At 45.0% G+C, this 24,087-nt stretch overlaps 1 protein-coding gene across 1 annotated transcript in view; it reads left to right on the top strand.

Moving 5' to 3' along the window:
* Window positions 1-24,087, top strand: part of MCTP2 (multiple C2 and transmembrane domain containing 2) — a 261,100-nt gene that overhangs the window by 63,834 nt on the left and 173,179 nt on the right. Inside the window, exons 3-4 of the mRNA XM_005891571.3 lie at window positions 14,700-14,762; window positions 15,862-15,970. Of these exons, the coding sequence (XP_005891633.1) occupies window positions 14,700-14,762; window positions 15,862-15,970 (172 nt within the window). The remainder of the gene's footprint in view (window positions 1-14,699; window positions 14,763-15,861; window positions 15,971-24,087) is intronic.

Here is a 24,087-nt window from a genome sequence, read left to right as displayed (position 1 = left end):
TTACCTGTGAAGCTTTTGATTTTTCCCTCGATTTTGAATGAGGTCCTTTCTGGAGTAACTCCTAGAGTAATCTTTCTTGTTAGGTTTTTACATTTCATTACTTTAGATATATCCTGCCACTCCCTTCTGGCCTGCAGAGTTTCTGCTGAAAGATTAGCTGTTAACCTTGTGAGAATCCCCTTGTATGTTACTTATTGCTTTTCCCTTGCTGCTTTTAATATATTTTCTTTGTATTTAATTTGTTGGTTTGATTAATATGTGTTTTGGCATGTTTCTCCTTGGGTTTTTTCCTTTATGGGACTCTGTGCTTTTTTGGACTTGATTGACTATTTTTTCCCATGTTAGGGAAGTTTTTGACTATAGTCTCTTCAAATATTTTCTGAGACTCTGACTTTTTCGTCTTCTGGAACCCCTTTAATTTGAATGTTGATGCATTTAATGTTTTCCTAGAGGTCTCCAAGACTGTCTTTAATTATTTTCATTAGCTTTTTTTTATTCTGCACTTTGCTAGTTATCTCCACCATTCTACCTTCCAGCTCATTTATCTGTTCTGCCTCATTATTCTGCTGTTGATTCCTTCCAGACTATTTTTAATTTCTGAAATTTCACTGTTCATCACTGCTTGTTTATTCTTTATTTTTTCTAGGTCCTTGTTAAATATGTTAAGTGATTCTTGCGTTCTCTCTATTCTGTCTTGAGATTTTGGATCATCGTTACTATTATAACTGAATTCTTTTACAGATAGTTTGGCTCTTTTCTCTTCATTCATTGGGTCTTGTGGGTTTTTACCTCGTTCCTTCATCTGCACAATACTTTTGTCATTTCATTTTGGCTAACTGACTGCATTTGAGGTCTCCTTTCCCCGGGCTACAGGGTCATAGTTCTTCTTGCTTTGGTCTCTGCCCTTAGCGGTAGGCTGGTCCAGTGGCTGGTGTAGGCCTCATGTTGGGAGAGTTGCTATGTAACACAGGGAGCTCAGCCGAGTGCTCTGTAATGACTTAGAAGGGTGGTATGCAGCCTCAAGAAGGAGGCAGTTATGTATAATTCTGATTGATTCACACTGTACATCAGAAACCAACACAACATTGTAAAACAGTTCAGTTCAGTTCAGTCGCTCAGTCCTGTCTCACTCTTTGCGACCCCATGAATCGCAGCACGCCAGGCCTCCCTGTCCATCACCAACTCCTGGAGTTCACCCAGACTCACGTCCATCGAGTCACTGATGCCATCCAGCCATCTCATCCTCTGTCGTCCCCTTCTCCTCCTGCCCCCAGTCCCTCCCAGCATCAGAGTCTTTTCCAATGAGTCAACTCTTTGCATGAGGTGGCCAAAGTACTGGAGTTTCAGATTTAGAAAGGTGTAGAGCCTTTGTTATCAATGAATTACATTTTTTTGTTGAAATATAGTTGATTTTCACTGTTGTGTTTATTTTTGCTGTACAACAGAATGATTCAGTTATATATATGTGTGTGTGTGTGTGTGTGTGTGTGTGTGTGTGTATATACACTCACATTGTTTTTTTTAAATACTCTTTTCCATTATGATTTGTTACAGAATATTGACTGTAGCTCTTTATGCCATATAGTTGGACCTTGTTTTGATCCATTCTGTATATAAAAACTTGCATCTCCTGCCTACAAACTCCCATTCCTTCCCTTCCCCACCCACTTACCCTTGGCAACCACAAGTCTGTCCTTACATATTTTTTAAATGAATGGGAGTCCTGCTGAAGTCATGTGATCTGTGAGGGAACATTTCATGCAAAGATGGGCAAAATAAAGGACAGAAACGCTATGGCCCCAACAGAAAATATTAAGAAGAGGTGGCAAGAATACACAGAAGAACTATACAGAAAAGATCTTAATGACCCGGATAACCATGATGGTGTGATCACTCACCTAGAGCCAGACATCCTGGAATGTGAAGTCAAGTGGGCCTAAGGAAACATCACTTTGAACAAAGCTAGTGGAGGTGTTGGAATTCCAGCTAAGCGATTTCAAATCCTAAGAGATGATGCTGTGAAAGTGCTGCACTCAATAGGCCAGCAAATTTGGAAAACTCAGCAGTGGCCACAGGACTGGAAAAGGTCAGTTTTCATTCCAGTCCCAAAGAAGGGCAATCCCAAGGAATGTTCAAACTACCACACAATTGCACTCATCTCACACGCTAGGAAAGTAATGTTCAAAATCCTTCAAGCTAGGCTTCAACAGTATGTGAACCAGGAATTTCCAGATGTACAAGCCGGATTTAGAAAAGGCAGATGAACCAGAGATCAAATTGCCAAAATCCATTGGATCATAGAAAAAGCTAGTGAATTCCAGAAAAACATCTACTTCTTCTTCATTGACTATGCTAATGCCTTTGATTGTGTAGACCACAACAAACTGTAGAAAATTCTTAAAGAGATGGGAATACCAGACCGCCTTACCTTGCTCCTTTGTGAAAGGAGAAACCTTTGTGCAGGTCAGGAAGCAACAGTTAGAATTGGACATGGAACAACAGACTGGTTCCAAATTGGGAAGGGGGGTGCATCAAGGCTGTATATTGTCACCCTGCTTATTTAACTTACATGCAGAGTACATCATGTGAAATGCTGGGCTGGATGAAGCACAAGCTGGGATCAAGATTGTGGGGAGGAATATCAGTAACCTCAGATATACAGATGACACCACCCTTATGGCAGAAATTAAGAGGAATTAAAGAGCCTCTTGATGAAGATGAAAGAGGAGAGTGAAGAAGCCGGATTAAAATTCAACATTCAAAAAATGAAGATCATGGCATCAGGTTTCATCACTTCATGCCAGATAGATGAGGAAAGAATGAAAACAGTGACAGACCTTATGTTCTTGGATTCCGAAATCACTGTGAATGGTGACTGCAGCCATGAAATTAAAAGACACTTGCTTCTTGGAAGAAAAGCGATGACAAATCTCGATAGCATATTGAGAAGCAGAGACATTGACTACAGAGGTCCATATAGTCAAGGCTGTGGTTTTTCCAGTAGTTATGTATGGGTGTGAGAGCTGGACTATAAAAGAGGTTGAGCACCAAAGAATTGATGCTTTTGAACTGTGGTGTTGGAAAAGATTCTTGAGAGTCCCTTGGACTGCATGGAGATCAAGCCAGTCAATCCTAAAGGAAATTAACCCTGGATTTTCATTGGAAGGACTGATGCTGAAACTGAAGCTTCAATACTTTGGCCACCTGATGGGAAAAGCTGACTCATTTGAAAAGACCCTGATACTGGGAAGGATTGAAAGCAGGAGGAGAAGGGGATGAGAGGATATGGTTGTATGCCATCACTGACTGAATGGCCATGAGTTTGAGCAAACTCTGGGAGATAGTGAAGGACAGGGAAGCCTGGCATGCTGCAGTCCATGAGGTTGCAAAGAGTCAGACATGACTGAGTGGTTGAACAACAACAACAATCCTTGTCTCAGATCTGGTTTATCTGTTTCTTCTAATGAGTAGCAGACAGCATTCTATTGCTTTTATGAAATGGGTGGGAAATGAGGAGGAAGGTATGGGTTGGCATGTGACATACCCAGTGTACAACAAAATTAATGATTGCCGGTATCCTTGGTGTAGCTTATTTCATGGGTAGCTTTCCCAAGGAGGTGAGGGATGGAACATCCGTGGTCTAAGGCCTGTGCTGGGATTTGTCTCACTTGCTAATGAAGCTGAGATTCTTAATGTCCTATGGGATAGGCTTCCTCTCCTGTCTACAGGTTCAAATGGGCAGGTCATTTTACGACACTTCCATGCGAGACTTGTCCCTTTTTATGATTTACATTTTATTAGTTGTACTTTTTTCACTCAAAGTGATAATCTGTCATGGTTACCTGGCAACCAGAGTGCCTCCCATATGTGACTATGTATGTCCCCCCTCTGATGGATGAAACTCTTTCCCGTTGCTCTCATCACCATGACTCAGGGCTCGAGATGCTAAAACGGCATCTCATGCTGTAGCCCCACACCACCACCACCATTGTGTGTTCGGCCAGCTGTGTAGAAGTCAGTCTCTCTTGTTAGACTGGAAGAGCAGAGATAATGTCTTCCTTTTTCCCCATTCTTTCTGCAAACCTAACTTATGTAAAATATATTGATTCATTTTGTGTCTGAAGTTGACGGCTGTGTGCTGGGGGTGGCCATAGAAATTCAGTTTGCTTGGGGGAAATGCTGACCCATGGAGACCTTGAGTAGGTAGGTGAGTTCTGAAGGCATTCCCAAATGTCTCCTTTTACATGAAGAAGATAAAATTAGGGAGACTCAAAGGGAGAGTCACTTATTTTTTCTTCTTTTTATTTTGCTGTTTTTTTCTTGCTTCTTTCTCCTGTCAGCATTCCCCCCAGTAGGTATTTTACAAGGTACTTTTTCATGGTTAAGAATTGAGAAAATACAGAGTCACCTCTAGGTCTCGTCCTTGGTGTTGATGATGGAGTTGAGACGAGACCCGATTACTGGAAACAGTGACCAGCACTCTGAGGCAGTCTCTAGACAGTGTGAGATAACAAGCCATTTGAGGTGAAAGGGGAGCAGAGAGATTGCTCCGAGTATGTGGCCGGAAAGGCCTGAAGCGGATGCGTTTTGAGGCTAAGACTCAGATAGGTGGGGGATAAATCCAAGTAGTTAAGGTTGTTGTTTATGACACTAGAAAAATAGAATGCTCATAGCCCAGTACGTGGCAATCGCAAGTGCCCAATGAGGACTCTGCTAAGATTATGGTTGTATTTATTACTTGTATTATTTTTATCATTATGTTTTCAGCATGAAGTCGAAGGCCAAAGAGGTTGAAAGACTTGCCTAATATCCAGCTAGTAAGTGTCAGAGACAGGAACTAAATCGAGGATTGTTTGAATCTAAAGCCCGTGTGCAAAACTCTGTATATATTAGGGGTTTGCTGCTGCTGCTGCTGAGTCACTTCAGTTGTGTCCGACTCTGTGCGACCCCATAGATGGCAGCCCACCAGGATGCCCCGGGTTTAGAGAAATGTAGATCTGCAGTTCAGGAGAACTCAGAGCTGGTGATCTAGAAAGAGTTGATCATCAAAGGAAGGTATTTGTTTTTCAGTGTCCACTGTGCCCTTTTAAATCCTCCTTTAAGTTACAGTGAAGGAATGGTTTATTATCATGGTCTGTAGCCAATAATCCTGAATGGAAGGATTAATACCATCCCTGCCCCACCACTGATGTAACCCCACAATGGGGTCCCTCCTTCCCTAACACTCTGAAAGTTGGAGTTTTAAACAGCCCACTTTGGTGCAAGCTTACATGGATGAGTTGAGTGGTTTAGAGGAGTACCTTATTGGGATAGTTCCAGAAACTCTGCTTGGCAACCACAGAGCTTCAGTTTAGTGACCACAGAGAAGCAAGATGTCAAACCACAGAGGCAAGGAAACAACCGACAGTCTGCAGAATTAAACGAGGGCGTCGGCTTCTCGACACTTCAGTTACGTGTTCTTTACTATTTTTGTTTTATGTCAGAAATCATTGCTCAACATAAATGATGCCAGTGAGACAAGCGTGTGAACCGTGCCCCAGGGTCCTTCATGGAAGTGTTCCCGTTTTTCTTTTTCCCTCCCTTCTTCCCATACCTGCTCTGTGCCGATCCTGCCCTGAGACACTGGGAACACAGCAGCTGACAAAGCAGACCACAGTGTACTTCCTCCTGTGGATCCTATTCTAGATGGTGGGGGGCTTCAGATCTACTCAAAAAGTGATAGATTGGATGGAGAAAAATAAAGCAGAGGAAGCATTTAGGAGTGCTGAGATGGAGATGTGACCATTTTGAACACAGTGGTCAGGAAATATCTCTTCTGAGAAGAAAACATTTATATAAGACCTAGAGGAGGTGAGAAAGTAAGTTGTACATGTGTTGGGAGAAAAAGCATTCCTGATGTAGACAAAGATACAGCATACAGATTCCGGTGAGGTAGGAGTGTGCCTGGTGTATGTCAGAGACAGTAGGGAAGCAGTGTGACTGGAGAGGATGGTGGGAGGTGTCAGAGTTATTTCTGAGGACTTAGCACAGGGGCTTTCCCATCCTGCCAGGTGACTGCTACCATAGCAACCACCCGGGATACTGGATGAGCAGATGCAAAGGTACCCTGTGGGCTGGGTGCTGTGTTTGCTCACAGGCAGGGCAGGATGGATCAGTAGCATGCAGTGATGCTTGCTATACCTGCTGTGGACACTGGGAATAGCAAAAAGTGAGTTTGCCTCAGATTGGAGTTGTGGGGGAAGCAGGTACAAGTTAATAAGCTGAGAGAAGAGAGGAAGACGGCTCCATCCTGAGATCTGCCTTGATTGTGTATGTATGTGTGTGATAGTTGCTACGTCGTGTCTGACTCTATGCAATCCTGTGAACTGCAGCCCGCCAGGCTCCTCTGTCCATGGGATTGTCCAGGCAAGCGTACTGGTTCAGTTCAGTCACTCAGTCTTGTCCGACTCTTTGTGACCCCATAGACTGCAGCACGCCAGGCCTCCCTGTCCATCACCAACTCCCAGAGTTTACTCAAACTCATGTCCATTGAGTAGGTGATGCCATCCAACCATCTCATCCTCTGTCATCCCCTTCTCTTCTTGCCTTCAATCTTTCCCAGCATCAGGGTCTTTTTAGATGAGTCAGTTCTTCACATCAGCTGGCCAAAATATTGGAGTTTCAGCTTGAGCATCAGTCCTTCCCATGAACATTCAAGACTGATTTCCTTTTAGATGGATTGGTTGGATCTCCTTGCAGAACTTTGTGCGCACAAGGACCCAGGAGAAAGAAGCAGTGACCCCACAAGAGACTGACCCAGACTTGCCCATGAGTGTCCAGGAGCCTCCAGCAGAGGTGTGGACTGGTGGCGGCCTGCTGCAGGGCTGGGGGCACTGAGTGTAGCAGTGCATGCCTTTTGAAGGAGGCCACTATCATCTTCATTACCTCCACCAGTTTGTCTCCTGTAAATAACAGGACATCCCCACCCATCAACAGAAAATTGAATTAAAGTTTTACTGAGCATGGCCCCGCTCATCAGAACAAGACCCAGTTTTCCCTTCAGCCAGTCTCTCCCATCAGGAAGCTTCCATAAGCCTCTTATCCTTCTCCATCAGAGGGCAGACAGACTGAAAACCACAGTCACAGGAAACTAACCAATCTGATCACATGGACCACAGCCTTGTCTAACTCAATGAAACTATGAGCCATGCCGTGTAGGGACACCCAAGAAGGACAGGTCATGGTGGAGAGTTCTGATAAAACGTGGACCGCTTGAGAAGGGAATGGCAAACCACTTCTTGCCTTGAGAACCCTATGAACAGTATGAAAAGGCAAAAAGATAGGACATGAAAGATGAACTCCCCAGGTCGGTAGGTGCCCAATATGCTCCTGGAGATCAGTGGAGAGATAACTCCAGAGAGAATGAAGTGACGGAGCCAAAGCATACTAGAGTGGGTTGCTATTTCCTCCTCCAGGGGATCCTCCTGACCCAGGGATCAAACCCACATCTCCTACATCTTCTGCATTGGAGGCAGATTCTTCATCACTGCACCACTTTGGAAGCCCCTACCTTGATGGTCTATCTGCCATCATAAGAGTGTCGGTGGGGAAGGGATGGTCAGATTGAAGGGGTGGACTTGGGTTACTGACCACCTTCATTGAGTTGTTTTCTTCAGTCTTCCCAAACACATCCACTGTCTTTGTAGTAATAAAAAATAATAGAATGGCAACACCGATTTAATAGCACCCTGAGAGGTTGTGTGCAAGGAACTCTGCTAAGTGCTGTGTAAATGTAGTCTCGTTGGGCCACACCTGCTGGACTCGCTCCTTATACAGAGAGCCTTGTACAGTGACTGGGCCAAAGAAGGAACTCGGACAGTATCTCTGAAGGAATGAATTTTTCTCCTCACAGCCTGTAAGGGTAATAGATTTTTTTGCCCCTTTGAGAGATGCTCCTGTGGCCGTGAACTTAAGTGAACTTTTCAAGGCCACAAAGCCAGGACGTAGCAGAAGTGGGATTCAGACTTAGGTGTTTGTAGCTCCAGGTCTCTGTATACTACTGATCAGAGCTGACTGTTGTGCACGTCACGTGAAGGTTCTGCTCTTAGATTCTCCTGGTTCTGGGCACAGTTGTGTGCACTGAAGGGCAGAAACCAGGTGAAGGGCTAATTAACCTTTCTTGCTTCTCTTCGGCAACCAACTAACCTCTTAGCTCTGGCTCTCAATTTGTAAATTGGTGAATTACTAGCGACAGTCCATGGACTTCTTATAAGAAGTTAACAGAAGTGTGTGTTTGTCAATTATGAAGTGCTAGCCAGAGTAAAGAGGGGACCATTGTTATTTCTAAAGTACCTACTGCTAGCAGTCTTGAAAATGATTATGGAAGGTCAGTGGGCACATGTTACTGAATGTGGTAAGAGAAGTTCCCTATATCAAGGTTGGCAAACTTTTTCTATAAAGGGCCAGGTAATAAATAGGTACAGTTTTGTGAACCATAGCCCTTGCTCTGTAGCAACTACTCAACCCTGGTGTTGTAGCATGAAATTAGCCATAGAAAGTGTATAAATATATACATACCGCTGCTAAGTTGCCTCAGTCGTGTCCGACTTTGTGCAACCCCATAGACGGCAGCCCACCAGGCTCCCCCATCCCTGGGATTCTCCAGGCAAGAACACTGGAGGGGGTTGCCATTTCCTTCTCCAATGCATGGAAGTGAAAAGTGAAAGTGAAGTTGCTCAGTTGTGTCCAACTCTTAGTGACCCCATGGACTGCAGCCCACCAGGCTCCTCCATCCATGGGATTTTCCAGGCAAGAGTACTGGAGTGGGGTGCCATCGCCTTCTCCAAATATATACATAGGCAATACACAAATGGATAGATGGGACTGTGTTTCACTGTTTAAACTTTATAAAGACAAGTGTTGGGCTTTAATTTGCTGGCACAGGCAGTGAATATTCACACAGATGCACATACTTGACTCATATTTTGTGTATTAGATAAAATTTAAGTAATTCTGGGAGTGGGGGAATATAAATGTGTATACCATGATTGTGTGATCAATAACCTCCTGAAAAGTTATATGAAAATTGCATACACGTGGACTCAGCCATTTGGTGGACCTGAATTTTTCTGAACAGGAGTCCTGACTGTGACCTCTGACTGCCACCTGAGTTTTTTGAATTCTGTCACTGTTTTCAAGCATCATGTAATGGTCTGTCTAGCCATCTGCCCTCTGCCCTTCTTGCTACTTCCTTTCCCTGTAGGTATTTGTGTCTCTGACTACACTCATCCTGAGTACTCACAGTCTTAATGGTGGCTTGGCCAAAAAGGTCATTTGGGTTTTTCCATCACATCTTTTTTTTCTTACTTTATTTATTTTTAATTGAAGGATAATTACAATGTTGTGTTGGTTTCTGTCATATATCAACTTGGTTCAGCCATAGGTATTCCTATGTCCCTTTCCTCCCATTATATCCTATGGAAAAACCCAAGCAAACTTTTTGGCCCATCCAATAATAGATGTGGGTTAAGTGATTAATTCTATATGTATTATATATATCATTTGCTATACTCATGTCCTTGGATAGAGTATTTCCCAGAGACCATCCAGGTGATCTTCTCAGCCAGCTTGTTACTGTTATTTAGCTTTCCTGCATGTGGGCTTACATCTCCTTCCACTAAAGTTTTAAACAGTCAACGATTGTTTACTTTGCTTGTTATTAGACTTCCTGTGTATTCCTCCTGGTAAGATCCTTCAGACAGCCGCGTGGGAAGTGATATTTGTACAAGATCACACATAGTGTAAACAAAAGAAAATGTTTTTTTCACATCAGTGTCTTGCTCTTAAGATCCTTGGTGACTGGAGATTTTCTTTTCCTTTTTTAAACAATTGAGCCATCCATGCAAATATCTCCTTATTTTAATAAGTTGTGCAGTTTTGTATGTTTTACTTTTCCATAAATTATACCTTAAAGCAAGATAAAATGGAAATATTGATGTAAATTTGCTGTCATTAAAAAAAGAAAACATACGCGCACGCACGCACACATGCAAACACACACAAATTCCACTTACCCGAAAGGTGAGAGGAGGAGTTGTGTGAGAGATGACTGGCCTTCTGCCAACATGTTAGTGCTGAGTTTCTGGATGTTGTATATAATTAGAGAGCTTTATCATATGAAGACTTTTCATCACTAATGATACTCAAGATTATTTGTCTTTTCCTGAGTATGCCCTTGGAAACATTTGTTTAAAATGGTTAAAACCAGTGCTTAATGGATAAACAAATTATAGTACACTCATAATTGTGGAATAGCATTCAGCAATTTAAAAAATTGCCAGTTTGAATGGATTTCAGAGGCACTATGCTGAGTGAAAGATGTTCAGTTCAGTTCAGTTGCTCAGTCATGTCCAGCTCTTTGCGACCCCATGAACTGCAGCACGCCAGGCCTCCCTGTCCATCACCAGCTCCTGGAGTTCACTCAAACTCACGTCCATCGAGTCGGTGATGCCATCCAGCCATCTCATCCTCTGTTGTCTCCTTCTCCTCCTGCCTTCAATCTTTGCCAGCATCAGGGTCTTTTCAAATGAGTCAGCTCTTTGCATCAGGTGGCCAAAGTGTTGGAGTTTCAGCTTCAACATCAGTCCTTCCAAGGAACACCTAAAGGACTGATCTCCTTTAGGATGGACTGGTTGGATCTCCTTGTAGTCCAAAGGACTCTCAAGAGTCTTCTCCAACACCACAGTTCAAAAGCATCAATTCTTCTGTGCTCAGCTTTATAGTTCAACTCTCACATCCATACATGACTACTGGAAAAACCGTAGCCTTGACTAGACGGACCTTTGTTGGCAGAATAATGTCTCTGCTTTTTAATATGCTGTCTAGCTTGGTCATAACTTTCCTTCCAAGGAGTAAGTGTCTTTTAATTTCATGGCTGCAGTTACCATCTGCAGTGATTTTGGGAGCTCAGAAAAATAAAGTCAGCCACTGTTTCCACTGTTTCCCCATCTATTTGCCATGAAGTGATTGGACAGGATGTCATGATCTTAGTTTTCTAAATGTTGAGCTTTAAGCCAACTTTTTCACTCTCCTCTTTCACTTTCATCAAGAAGCTCTTTAGGTTTTCTTCACTTTCTGCCATAAGGGTGGTGTCATCTGCATATCTGCAGTTATTTATATTTCTCCCAGCAATCTTGATTCCAGCTTGTGCTTCTTCCAGCCCAGTGTTTCTCATGATGTACTCTGCATATAAGTTAAATAAGCAGGGTGACAATATACAGCCTTGATGTACTCCTTTTCCTATTTGGAACCAGTCTGTTGTTCCATGTCCAGTTCTAACTGTTGCTTCCTGACCTGCATACAGGTTTCAGTGTTAGCCAGTGTCAAAAGTTTGCATACGTATGATATTCTGAAAAAAGATGAAGCTGTAGGGTAAGAATAGGTCAGTGACTGCCATGGAGTCGGGAGAGGGAACACCTGGATCACAGTCGGATCACATGCAGGATTTTTTTGGGGGGGAACTGTTCTGTGTCCTAATACTGGTGGTAGTTACATGAATACATACGTGTATTAAAATGTCATCATACTATACTCACATGTAAGAAGCCAGTTTCACTATGTGTTAACTTTTTTAGAGTAAAATTTGAAAAGAAAAATTAGAGTGCTTGATTATGCTTGTTGAGAACAACAACAAAAATCTCAAGATGGCAGATACCAAGTATTCCTACAAGAAAAATACTAATTGTAATTTTTTAATGAAAAAGTTACCAATTTGTTAGTTGGTTTACAAAAAAGCTGAAAATAATGCAGTTTTTACTCAATGAATAAATCCTTTGGCTCCATGCAGAGCGTAAGGAAATGTTCAGTTATGTGTCCCCCAGCGGCTGTAACCCGGTCCTCCCTTGCTTCTGTAGGCCTTTCCTGTCTTCTTTATGGTGATCACTTTCCTTCCTTGGTGGATATATACAACGGGTGACAGTTACAGGGGCCATGGGAACCATAACTTTAAGTTCTGTGATTTTTCTGTGAGTAAAACCAGCCATCATATTGAATTAATGTCATTCTTCACATTTAATTTCCATGTTATTCTAAGTGGAAGACTTATCGTGTATTTGAAGGAAAGCCCCGTGATCGTTTCTGATAGCATGTAAATGATGGTGATGATGTGGGCTCATTTGTCACTCCATGAGCATTATCATTAGCTGTCACTTCATCAGTTACCATTAAGTGCAGGGAGGCCTCTTTTGGGAGAGTGTGTAGGTGTGCTGGTTGAGGAATGCTGCTTCTTAGGAAACATTCTCTCTCCTGTTGGGTCGTGGAAGATACTGGGCCCCCTGTTACTCAGTTCATAACCACTCACTCTAAACAGGAATTCTGATCCCAGCGGCAGTGGTTTTGCAGAACTGCCTTCAAATAGGATTGATTCAGGGGGGTGTTGATTTGTTTCATGAAACTGGAGACACTAACGGGGTGATCACACAGCAGATGTTACTTGTTGGTTCTGCACATGAAGACCTGATCGGGACATTGTTGGTTTTGCAGATCAGGTAGAGGAGGAATTGCTCAGCTTCTAGGAGATGACTGTGGGGGAATGCCATAGTGTAAAAGGCATGAGGAGACATCTTCTGAACTTGAGAGAGTTGAGTTTGGTATATTGATCGTCCTCATAAAGCAGCCCGCAGGCTGTCCTGTCTCGCTCTCCTGGGTGTCATTTTACACATAACACAAGTAGATGTTAACCAACCAGATGAGAGGTGACCGGAGGCCCAGCTGCTCCTTTCCTTGTCTGCTACCGGGGTCAAGCTCACACTGGGAGAGATGGGTGGTCATGGTCCCTCCACAGCTGGGGCTTCCAGTGACTGAAGTGCTAGGGTCCTTAGAGCAAGGTCCAAGTGCCTGCCATGACCCTGGGTCCTGAATGAAATGTATTCACAGTTGAGGGACATTTGACTAAGACTGGGAGAAGAGGCAGATGTGATCGGAGAAGGTCAGGTGCAGACATCTGTAGGAGCACCCCTGTGCTCGCTGGTGTGGGCGACTCTCAGGTGCAGACATCTGTAGGAGTGCCCCTGTGCTCGCTGGTGAGGGCGACGCTCAGGTGCAGACATCTGTAGGAGCACCCCTGTGCTCGCTGGTGAAGGCGACGCTCAGGTGCAGACATCTGTAGGAGCACCCCTGTGCTCGCTGGTGAGGGAGATGCTCAGGTGCAGACATCTGTAGGAGCACCCCTGTGCTTGCTGGTGAGGGCAACGCTCCGGTGCAGACATCTGTAGGAGCGCCCTGTGCTCGCTGGTGAGGGCGACGCTCAGGTGCAGACATCTGTAGGAGCGCCCTGTGCTCGCTGGTGAGGGCGACGCTCAGGTGCAGACATCTGTAGGAGCGCCCTGTGCTCGCTGGTGAGGGAGACGCTCAGGTGCAGACATCTGTAGGAGCGCCCCTGTGCTCGCTGGTGTGGGCTTACGAGGTCCCACGTGATGTGATCAGGGCTCGTTCCTGTAGCACTTGGTGGTGTCAGTGTGTGTACAGGGGGTGGACCAGAAAGCCCCTGCTTGTTTGCAGCCCTTGATTGGCCCTTGTAGCATCTGAAGAAATGCCCTTTTGCTCTAGAATTCAGGTTCTGTTTGCCTAAGCTCCACTCGAAAGAGAGGGAGAGAGAGAGGCGGTGTCCTGGAGCCAGTCTGCCTTCCATTCAGGCAGGCTCTCTGAATTGAGCCTGCTGTGCCAAGGATCAATGACCACAGTGCATCTGGTCCTCACCTTCACCTCTTCAGGGTCACCAGCTTCAGGGTCATCTGAGCAATCTCTGCCTGTGTGTAAATTTACCCACAACTTCAGAGTTACTCAGCCTTGTTTGGAGGGAGAAATCGCATTTTCCCACAGGAAATGAGCCCCAGCCAATGGGTCCAACAAACGGGGACATACCCCAAGTGCTGGGAGGCCTTTTGCCCGTTTCCCTTCCACTGTCTGTGCCTTTTCACGTAGGCATCTAGCCTCACATCGAGCCCAGAACCTTCATAGAATCCCAGAGCTCCTGGGGACCTCACACTTGTACAGAGAAAGCTGATAAGAGTGCAGATGTCTACTGTGTCCCGTACTTACTGCTGAGCCATACTCACGTCATTGCCCCTTGGCATCATTTCCTGGTTATTGGAGGCATATTTAAATTGGGAAATATAGACACCTCCCCATCTGAGATCGTTTGTAGAGAACTTGCATTTCCTTATTGGTTCTTGTTCATGAGGTTATGGTTGGAGGAACATCTTTTTGATCACGTTTGAAATGGGTCCTACCTGACTGATGAGCTCAGGTCTCTGGTACCTGTTCTACCCTTTTCTCCTTTATGGCCGGGGTCTAGGCAGGTCCCCGATGGAGGCACCTGGCAGGATGGCCCTTGGTCCTCCCCTGGGACAAAGCTGCTGGCATGCTGATGACTGCATGAACTACAGATGTGCTGGCTGCCCCACAGGAGATTAGAATCGGCCTTATTTACACACTGATCAGTGACTAAGAGGGCAGAGGCTGCAGCCTCATGGACTCCAGTGAGTCAGCCTTTTACTGCCAAGACTCACCACACGCTCTGGAAGGCAGCCCGCACATCTGAAACTGAATATGCAAATGGCAGCTTCAAAGGGAAAGACCTGATAAAGGGTATCCTTGTGGGTGGATATTCTTTGGCTTTTTTAAAGCAGGGTTGTTATTCTTTTTTTTCTTCTTGTTGACAGAATCTCTGTGGAAGTGGTGATCTGAATGCTGCTCTGACATCTCAACATTCTGAAGAGCAATCTGTAAGTGACATTCCTTAAAAACAAACACTAAGTACTATAAATATTTCCTATCAAAGGTTTGGATCTTTGCCTCTTTTTATTTCTAAAGGATGTGGAACTGTAGTCACCCACAAAGACAGGCCCTGCAAATTGTGGCTGGAAGAGATGAATTCAGTGTCTATTGATTTGTCAGAGTGGAATAGATTCTTCTAAAAATACAGAGCCATGAGAATGAGGGAGATGGTGCAGGAGACAAAGCCATTTTGAAGTGCTTTGAAATGTGGACCAAGAAACTTTGAAAAGAAGGCAGGTTGAGAGTGACTTAGCCACAGATCGATTAATTGAAAGTCAAATAAGTGAACAACACATCATTTTATCTGTACATTTTCTTCCCAAAGACACACCTTTGCTCTTTTCAAAACCTGAATTGGATTCAGTTAATAAATATTCAGAAACAGACTCGAATTTGATATAATGGCTTATAGAAGTTGCTGTGTTCCTGGAGAGGGAAGGGAACTTGGGAGAGGTGAGACTCTCATATGAAAGAAAAATATGGCCCAGAGAGGAAGTGTCTCCTGTGGGGACCCAGGGAGGGACATGTGTTAGTGGCCATGGATCAGCAGGCTGTCATCTGAGTCGTCGTGAACTAGAATCTTTCTATTACACGTGAACTGGTGAGGGGTGGTGGGCAAGGGGAGAAGAGGAGGGAGACATCCCACATCTGAGCTTGGAGGTGTGGACCAGGCCCGTGGGAGCCCACCCCATGGCTGGACCTCTGCGTGCTGAGTCCTCTCTAGATGCTCCACCGGAAGCTGTAGGATCAAGGATCCTGCAGGACATGAGTGAGTTTAAGGGGATGTCAGTTGTCAGCATGCAACTTATCTATTAATACTTCTTCTTGAAAAGTTAATATTTCAAAACTCTTGTCATGAATTCTCATAGAATCCCTGTGGGAGAAAGATAAAGAACAGGGTAAGCATCGAAGTAGGTTGGGGTGGAGGATGATGCTAGAAGATTTGCCATGATCGCAAGCATCCTTTGTGCTTAAATGAAGAAGCATTTCCACATTCTGTTCTCGGGCCCAAGACAACTGACTTCACTTACTTCTCCATCTGTGCAGGGTCTCAGGGAAGCTGGCGATGGCTTGAGTAACCTGCCCAGCCCTTTTGCCTACCTCCTCACCATCCACCTGAAGGAAGGTCGGAACCTGGTGGTCCGGGATCGCTGTGGTAAGGCCTGGCCCTGTGCGCTGTCGGTAACCTGGGGACCTCTTCCTCTCTACCCTCTGTCAAGCCTGCGAGTCAGCCTTTTCTGTCTCAGCACGGCTGGTGGTAGACTGGAGCTCTCAATCTAAATTTCTCCAAGTATTAAGGTATTTGCAGTGAGTTATTGAAACACATAAAATCTTACCGTCCTTTTCTCTGATTATATTAATAATCATCATCAAATATGAATAACCACATAAAGTTGTAGACGGAAACATTGCTATAAGTGCTTTATGGGGCTTCCCTGGTAGCTCAGTGGTAAAGAATCCACCTGCAATGTAGGAGATGTAGGTTCGATCCCTGGGTCAGGAAGATCCCCCTGGAGAAGGATATATCTGTTTTTCCTTTGTTATCTTTTTTCATTTATTTTGTCTAGAAGGTGCAGTCTTTTTATTCTAAAGAATTTTGTGTCTTTCTTTGGGTTTTTGCTAGTCTCTCTAATCTTTGCTGGTTCCTCTCTACTCTTGTTTTGAAACAGCTGTGAAAAGAGGGAAGGGTCACCCTTCTGTCTGTCTTCTCTGTCTCTTACCTTTCATTCTCATTATTATCATTACTTTTTTTTTTCAGGAAGAATTCCTTAGCTGGGCCTTCCAGCTCACTCATTTTCTCATTAATTGTTATGACCATTGTGCTATTCTGTTCATCTTTTGAGTTGTCTTTTTAAAAAATTGTTTAGAACAGTCTATGTTTGTTTTGGGCTTCCCTGGGGGCTCAGTGGTAAAGAATCTGCCTGCAGTGCAGGAGACTCAGGAGACGTGGGTTTGGTCTCTGCCGGGGTTGAGAAGATCCCCTGGAGGAGGGCATGGCAACCCGCTCCAGTATTCTTGGTGGAGAATCGCATGGACAGAGGAGCCTGGCGGGCTACAGTCCGTAGGGTTGCAAAGAGTCAGACACGACTGCAGTGACTGAGCACACAGCGTGTTTGTTTCACGCATAGGATATTGCCATCAGCTTTGAAAGCATTAAGTATACATTAAAAATCTCCTGCTTGGAGCTTCCTCCCTTGGAGGTCCTCTTGCTGTGCTTTCCACTCCTCTTTTTGTTTATGTGTCCCTGTTGCCGTCTGTAGATGCTTTTTTGGGGTACTGTGTCCTGTCTTCATGGAGCAGCAGTGGAGTGCATCTGGACAGGGAGAGCCAGTCCTTGAGGTCAGGTCCTTCCCATCCCTCCCAGTTACCAGCAGCTCCTGGTTCTCCCCTGTCATGGAAGGCCTTCCTCTCTGCCTTTGTGCCCATGCTCACCATTCCTGCTTGCAAGTGCCTTTGCTGACACGGCTCAGCCCCAGAGGAACAGGGCAGTGCTGGCCTGCCCAGCTGCTCTGAGTGCTGTGCCAGCCAGTCACGCTGGTACTTGCTCGGGCCATTTTCTGCTTCCTGCCTCTGTTGCTGCGACGCTTGGAGCGTCCCTGGTTTTCCTGCCATCCTATCCTCTTGCCTCACCTCTGTCCCTGAAACTTTTTGTGCTGTGACTTTCTTTCTACTGCTCCCGTTTAGGAGTGTGGTGTCTTCCATCCACCTGATCTCAGTCGACTACCATCTTTTAGGGTGGAGTTTTTTAAAACAAAATTAGCTCTTTCTTATTGTAATGTCTCAGGATTTCAAAATAGTGAACAAATCTCATTCTCTCCTTGTTGGGAAATAGTGTTTCTATCAAAGTTATAATTTCTTATCTATCAATTGTGCAACTTCTTGGGTAGTGGTATTGTGTACTCTTATTATAAAATGTCTGTGCTGTATTAGGTAGCTCTCTTAAGGTTATTTTGAAAGGTTTGGGGTAGATAGCATTTCGTACCTGGAATCACATCTGAGGGACATGATCATAAACCAGAGTCAGGTAACTGCCCACCCACGAATATCCCAATTCTTTTTGGGAACCCACGGTATCTGGTGGATGCTTCCATGAAATGGTGATCATTTTAGAGCTTGACTGGGGACAACTCATCTGGAGATTAGAAGTATGTTCCACAGAGAGTTCATTTAACCTGACTTGAAAGACAGTGCTGTAAACCTGTAAAATACATGTCCTGTTCTGAATTTTTGAAACACTCCAAAAGTCTGTCACTTTGGAGATGTGCCCAGACCTTGGACTTCTTCCAGGACCAGCTCCCCCTTTTCCGGTTTTGCCATCTGTTCTCGCTGTTTTATCCCTTGTCTGTGTGAGTGGTCTGGCCACACCAGCCTTGCTGTATCACACTGGTACACTTACAGCAGACACCCAATAGATGCTCAGTAAAGTTGGCAAATGATGGAGAAACCATTGCCTGCATCAGAAAAGGACCGAAACAGTAAGGTTTATGCGGAGCTACTCCACACCTCACTGCTTCAGGGCCAAAGGAGAGGCTGGGGTCTGTGCTCTAACCCTATCATAGTCATCTCTGCCATTATGGTTTCATCAGAGCTAAACATCAGATGACAGGTTGGCTTTATCTTTTGTACACCTAATATAATCCAAAGATAAATACCTACTAAGGAGTCTAGGTCATAACCTGTTCCAGCACCTGTGTCTTTTATAACCGGTAGTAACTGTTCCTGTCTCTTTTATTTATTGGGAAGGTTAATCATTATCCATTAAGAAAACATCCCCTCCCAGAAAGTGTTTGTGACTGCATTCATTACTGCCTGATTTTCACAGGTATTAGGGTGTGATCAGGGCACGTTGGACGCCCACTGTTGGTTTCTGCAGGGATCATACTCTTTGCACCTGTGCCCTGGCTCCTTTGTGTGGAGGCAGGGCACATGTCTGTCATGTCTAATCGGTCTGACAATGTTTTCTATGGAGCCCGACTCAGAATTTTATCCAATGCAGTCCTTTGGACCAGTAGTTTCCAAAATTGAGTGAATGTCTGAGCAGCCTAGAGGACTTGTGAAAATACGCATTGCCCACCCGCAGAGGTTTCTGATTGAGGATGTCTGATGTGGCGTCCGAGAACTTACAGTTCTAACAGGTTCCCAGGCAATCACAATGCAGCTGGCCCAGAAACCATGCTGTGAGGACCTCTGCTCCAGGCACTGAGCCGAGGCAGGCGAGCAGAAACGCGTGCTTCTCCTGGTACAGAGAGTTTCAGTCCTGTCTTAGATATAACGTTTTCTTTTCCTGGGGCTGGACCTCATTATACATTTGCTCTCTTACTTAATTTGTATTCTCTGAACATAATTTAATTTGGTATTCACCTAATTAACATAATTAGGTACAAAGAGCATTGTGATGTGACGAAATTTACACTATGTATTCTATATCCCTTGGACTGCAAGGAGATCCCACCAGTCCATCCTAAAGGAAATCAGTCTTGAATATTCGTTGGAAGGACTGATGCTGAAGCTGAAACTCCAATACTTTGGCCACCTGTTGCGAAGAACTGACTCATTGGAAAAGACCCTGATGCTGGGAAAGATTGAAGGCAGGAGGAGAAGGGGATGACAGAGGGTGAGATGGTTGGATGGCATCACCAACAAGATGGACTTGAGTTTGAGTAAACTCTGGGAGTTGGTGAAGGACAGGGAAGCCTGGTGTGCTGCAGTTCATGGGGTTGCAAAGAGTTGGACACAACTGAGTGACTGAACTGAACTGAACTGATCCCATGGTCTCTGATTTTCTGGATATAAGATCAGTAGCTGAATGTTTCAATACTAAATGTCCTTCAAGATCTGTTCAAATGGAACTTCTATCTAGTCTTTTATGTTCTTCACAGACACAAGCTCCTTGTCATCTCAGTGCTATGAATGTTTTACCTCTACAGACCTTAGTGGGATGAATGGTTGATCCTCCCTGTTAACATTGGTACTGCATTAGTGGGGTGACCACTTTATTGATCTTCATATATCCTGCAGTGCCATGTGTTGCGTTGCTCAGTCGTGTCCAGTTCTTTGCAACCCCGTGGCCAGACTGCTGGTTTATACACACAATGCTTCTAAAGCATTTTAGTTCTTCATTAGGGAAATCCAACTTAAGTTCTGGCCTTCAAGACATGGGACCTGGTGATAAGTCTGGAAAAGAAAAAGAAAAGACATATATACAATTTTAAAATGTCACACAGATCACCAGCTTCAACCCATTTAGCAGGAGTCCTAGTTCAGGTGATTGAGGTATAGACACTTCATCGGGGCCTTGCAGGGAGGCAGTGGCTGTGGCGGGTCTTGGCAGAGTGGGTGGCTCTGGGGGGTCAAGAAGAGGACTGAGGCGTGACAGTCCACTTCCTGGCTTGTGATTTCCTATGGCAACTCACTCACTCGGAAATGGAATGTACCCATCTGCAGAATGGGCACGATGCAGCTTGTCCTAAAATGTAGTTGGGAGATTTGAGAACAAGAAGTGTGATAACAGCGTGGCTTCCCAGGTGGCACTGGTGGTAAAGAACCCGCCTACCAGGACAGGAAATGTAAGAGACACGGGTTTGATCCCTGGGTCGGGAAGATCCCCCGGAGGAGGGCACTCCAGTATTGTTGCCTGGAGAATCCCGTGGACAGAGGAGCCTGGCAGGCTACAGTCCGTGGAGTCGCAAAGTCAGACATGAGTTGATGCAGCTTAGCATGCACACAGCCATAGACAGTGTGTAAATCAGCGGACATAACCGTTTCCCAATGCAGCTGTACACTAGGCTGGATTTGATCCTTGTCCAAAATTTGTTGACCTTGATCTAGAATATTCTGATCTGATTTTGGATATTTCCCTTGAAGAAACTGCTCTTGAGAGTAGCAAAGTACATCTTTATTTAAAATAAGGAGGTATGAGCTGTTGAGGAGGTGTGATCCAAGTTGTGAAGCTCATGTTTTCAAATGAAGGGTCTAGAAAGCATCTCAGTAAGGTGACATGTAATACTGCAGAGAAGTCTAGAGATGTTGAGCGGTAAGAAGTCTTGCCCCCCCTCCCCTGCCCTGTATATTTTCACTGGTATATTTTCACAGTAAAGTGAAATATCATATTTATCTCAGGAAAGGATATTTCCCTCCAGCATTTATGATTGAGGACTGGACCCTTGGTCACTGGGCCCATCCAGAAACAGTGAGGGGAGCCTCCCAGGAACAGGCCTTCCCTGGTGTAAAGAGTGCTGTGAACACTTTATCTAAATTTCTTACTTCTCTGTCCCAGGCACAGGGCTGGTTTGTTAAGTAGATCGAGGTGGGATTTTGAGATTTTTCTGGATAAAGTTTGTTATACTACGAGGTTGCTAACTCTGAACTATGCCCAGGCTTAGCAATGGTGTCAGGCATGCACTGTTATGTAGTCACCACCCGGAACATCCCAGGGGCTTCAGCTGTCAACGACTCTATTCCTCGTACAAAATATATAGATAAGGGGTGTGGGGTGTATGTGTGTGTGTGTGGGTGTGGTGTGGTGTGTGTATGTGTGCATGTGTGTGTGGGTATGGTGTGTGTATGTATGTGTGTGGTGTGTGTGTGTGGTATGTGGGTGTGGTGTGTGTGGGTGTGGTGTGTGTGTGGGTGTGGTGTGTGGGGTGTGTGGGTGTGGTATGTGTGTGTGGTGTGTGTGGTATGTGGGTGTGGTGTGTGTGGTGTGTGTGGTATGTGGGTGTGGTGTGTGTGGTGTGTGTGTGTGGTGTGTGTGTGTGTGGTGTGGGGTATGTGTGTGTGAGGTGTGTGTGTGTGAGGTGTGTGTGTGTGGTGTGTGTGTGTGTGGTGTGTGTGGTATGGTGTGTGTGTGTATGTGGGGGGTACGTGTGTGTGGGGTGTGTGTGTGGGGTCTGTGTGTGTATGTGGTGTGTGTAATGTGTGTAATGTGTGTGTGTGTGTGTGTGTACACTGAGGAAACCCAGCAGAACCCAGAGCTCATTAAAGAGAACTGGACTTAGTGAGTGACTAGAGTCACCTCGTGGTCACGGACCTGCCTGTCTGTCCGTGAGTCCCCGTGGACGTAAGGGTCGTATCATGGAGCACTGACAGGTTTTAAGGTGGTCGCTCTACAAGTGTGGCCACGTTGAGGAAATCGCCTCTTACAGCGTATTTTCCTCAGGAATGTCTCTTCCACTCCCTGACACGCGGTCCTTCGAATCTGTCTCCACTTGGCCCACTGTTGGCGAGTTCCGTCTCTTTAGGCAGCCTTTCCCCTGACCCTGGGCAGCCCGTGTTGCTCCAGTGGTCTTCCTGGGACTGAGCCTTTCTCGGACGCTGTCAGAGGCCTCGGCACCGCCTTGAGCCCACCTCCCTGAGCCGTCTCTGAGGAGCAGCCTCAGCCTGTCTTCACTGTCTGCCCTGTCCTGGTTACTCCCTGTCACCTGTCTGTCGGTCCCAGCTTCCCTCCTTTTCTGACATTAATTTTTCCTTTGCTCTGCCTTTCTACGCCTCTTCCTCCTCCCATCTTCTTCCTTTTACTCTTATATTTTCCTTTTACTCTTTTTTTATATTTTCCATTTATATTCTTTTTTTTTTTTTTGAGCGGGGGGAGTTTCTACAGATTGTATTGTCTTTGACCTAACCAGACACCCATTTTAAGTTCTCTGAGCCATTGTCTGGTAACTCTTTGTTGGTGGTGCTTAGTCACTAAGTCATATCCAGCTCTTTTGCAACCCTAGGACTGTAGCCCACCAGACTCTTCTGTCCATTAGATTTTCCAGGCAAGCACACTGGAGTGGGTTGCCATTTTCTTCTCCGTGGGATCTTTTCAACCTGGGGATTGAACCCGTGTCTCCTGTATTGGCAGGCGGATTCTTTACCACTGAGCCACCAGAGGAACAAGCCCCTGTAGTAATAACTCTTAGGGGTCTATAATTTTGAGATTGGTAAAGCAGAAGGAAATGTGATAGGATCAATTCATTTTAAGTCTGACTGCTTCATGGTTTGGTTGATAGACAGTGAGAGTTGAACCCTGGCTCAGTTTCCCATGAAAAGTAGTGTGAGCAGGAACATATTTTGGTGTCCTCAAACTGACATTGCTAATGCCAGCAGCCGTGTTTCCTAGACCTGGCATGAGCACCATGTGACATGGGCCGGCCTCTTTGGAAAAATGCTCCCCTCCATGTTTACATCCTGGAGCATTAATTCCTGAAAATAACAGCCGGTGGAGTGAAATCCTTTTACTTTCCATTGATGTAAAAGCAGTTACATAGTATCCTTGCCGTGAACCAGCAGCAGCAACAGCAGCAGCAGCAGCGGCATATTAGGTTGTTGATGCCCTCTGGTGGCTATTTTGCAGTATTGCAAAAGGGAAGGAAAAGGCCATTGCGGCTCAGGGTTCATAGCATCACTGGGATGTACACAGCTGTAGGGCTGAAGGCTCATGGTCATCTTCTTGCTGTGAGTTTCAGGCAGTGAAAATTCATGACTCATTCATTCATCCAGGAAATGGTTATATGCAGGTTAGGTAGACGAGGCCAGTTCTATTTTGTTTGTTTTTTAGAGCAGGATCAAGTACTTTTGTAAGGAAGAGAGCGTTGGAAGATCTCCCACTAGTGTGAAAAGTTGGCCTTGCAAAAGGGGTTTAATAAATTACTAAACTGCTACTAAAATGTTCAAATGTCACCTCTGATTTGGTGACAAGTCATTTGGTTACCTCTGATTTGAATTCTGTTTATCTCTTGCAGTTTATCAGTTGTGGTCATTCAGTTGCTAAGTTGTATAACTCTTTGCAACCACATGGACTGTAGCATACCAGCCTTCCCTGTCTTTCACTATCTCCCAGAGTTTGCTCAAACTCAGGTCCATTCAGTTGGTGATGCCATCCAACCATCTCATCCTCTGTTGTCCCCCTTTCCTCCTATCCTCAGTCTTTCCCAGCATCAGGGTCTTTTCCAATGAGTCGGCTTTTCCCATCTGGTGGCCAAAGTATTGAAGCTTCAGCTTCAGTATCAGTCTTTCCGATGAATCTGTAGGCTGATTTTTATTTTTATGATTCTGCGTTTCTTCTTTAAAAAGGAAAGGATGCTCTTGTATTTGACCTGAAGAGAAACATGCTCCTCATCGCAGATGTGATTAGGGAATAGATGGGGTGCTTCTAGAACTCTGTGTCATGTACCGAGGAGCATCCCAGCAGGCGTGCTGTAAATGGGGTATCCTGAGGCTTCATCCCTCTGCCTCTGGGCAGCTCTGTTGGCTTGGACCAGCTCCTCAGCAGTCTCTTCTCTATACCCA

Source organism: Bos mutus, chromosome 21 (genome assembly GCF_027580195.1).
Source record: "Bos mutus isolate GX-2022 chromosome 21, NWIPB_WYAK_1.1, whole genome shotgun sequence".
Taxonomy (NCBI): Eukaryota; Metazoa; Chordata; class Mammalia; order Artiodactyla; family Bovidae; genus Bos; species Bos mutus.
Note: the sequence above shows the minus strand (reverse complement) of the source record. Positions and strands in the feature narration are given on the sequence as shown.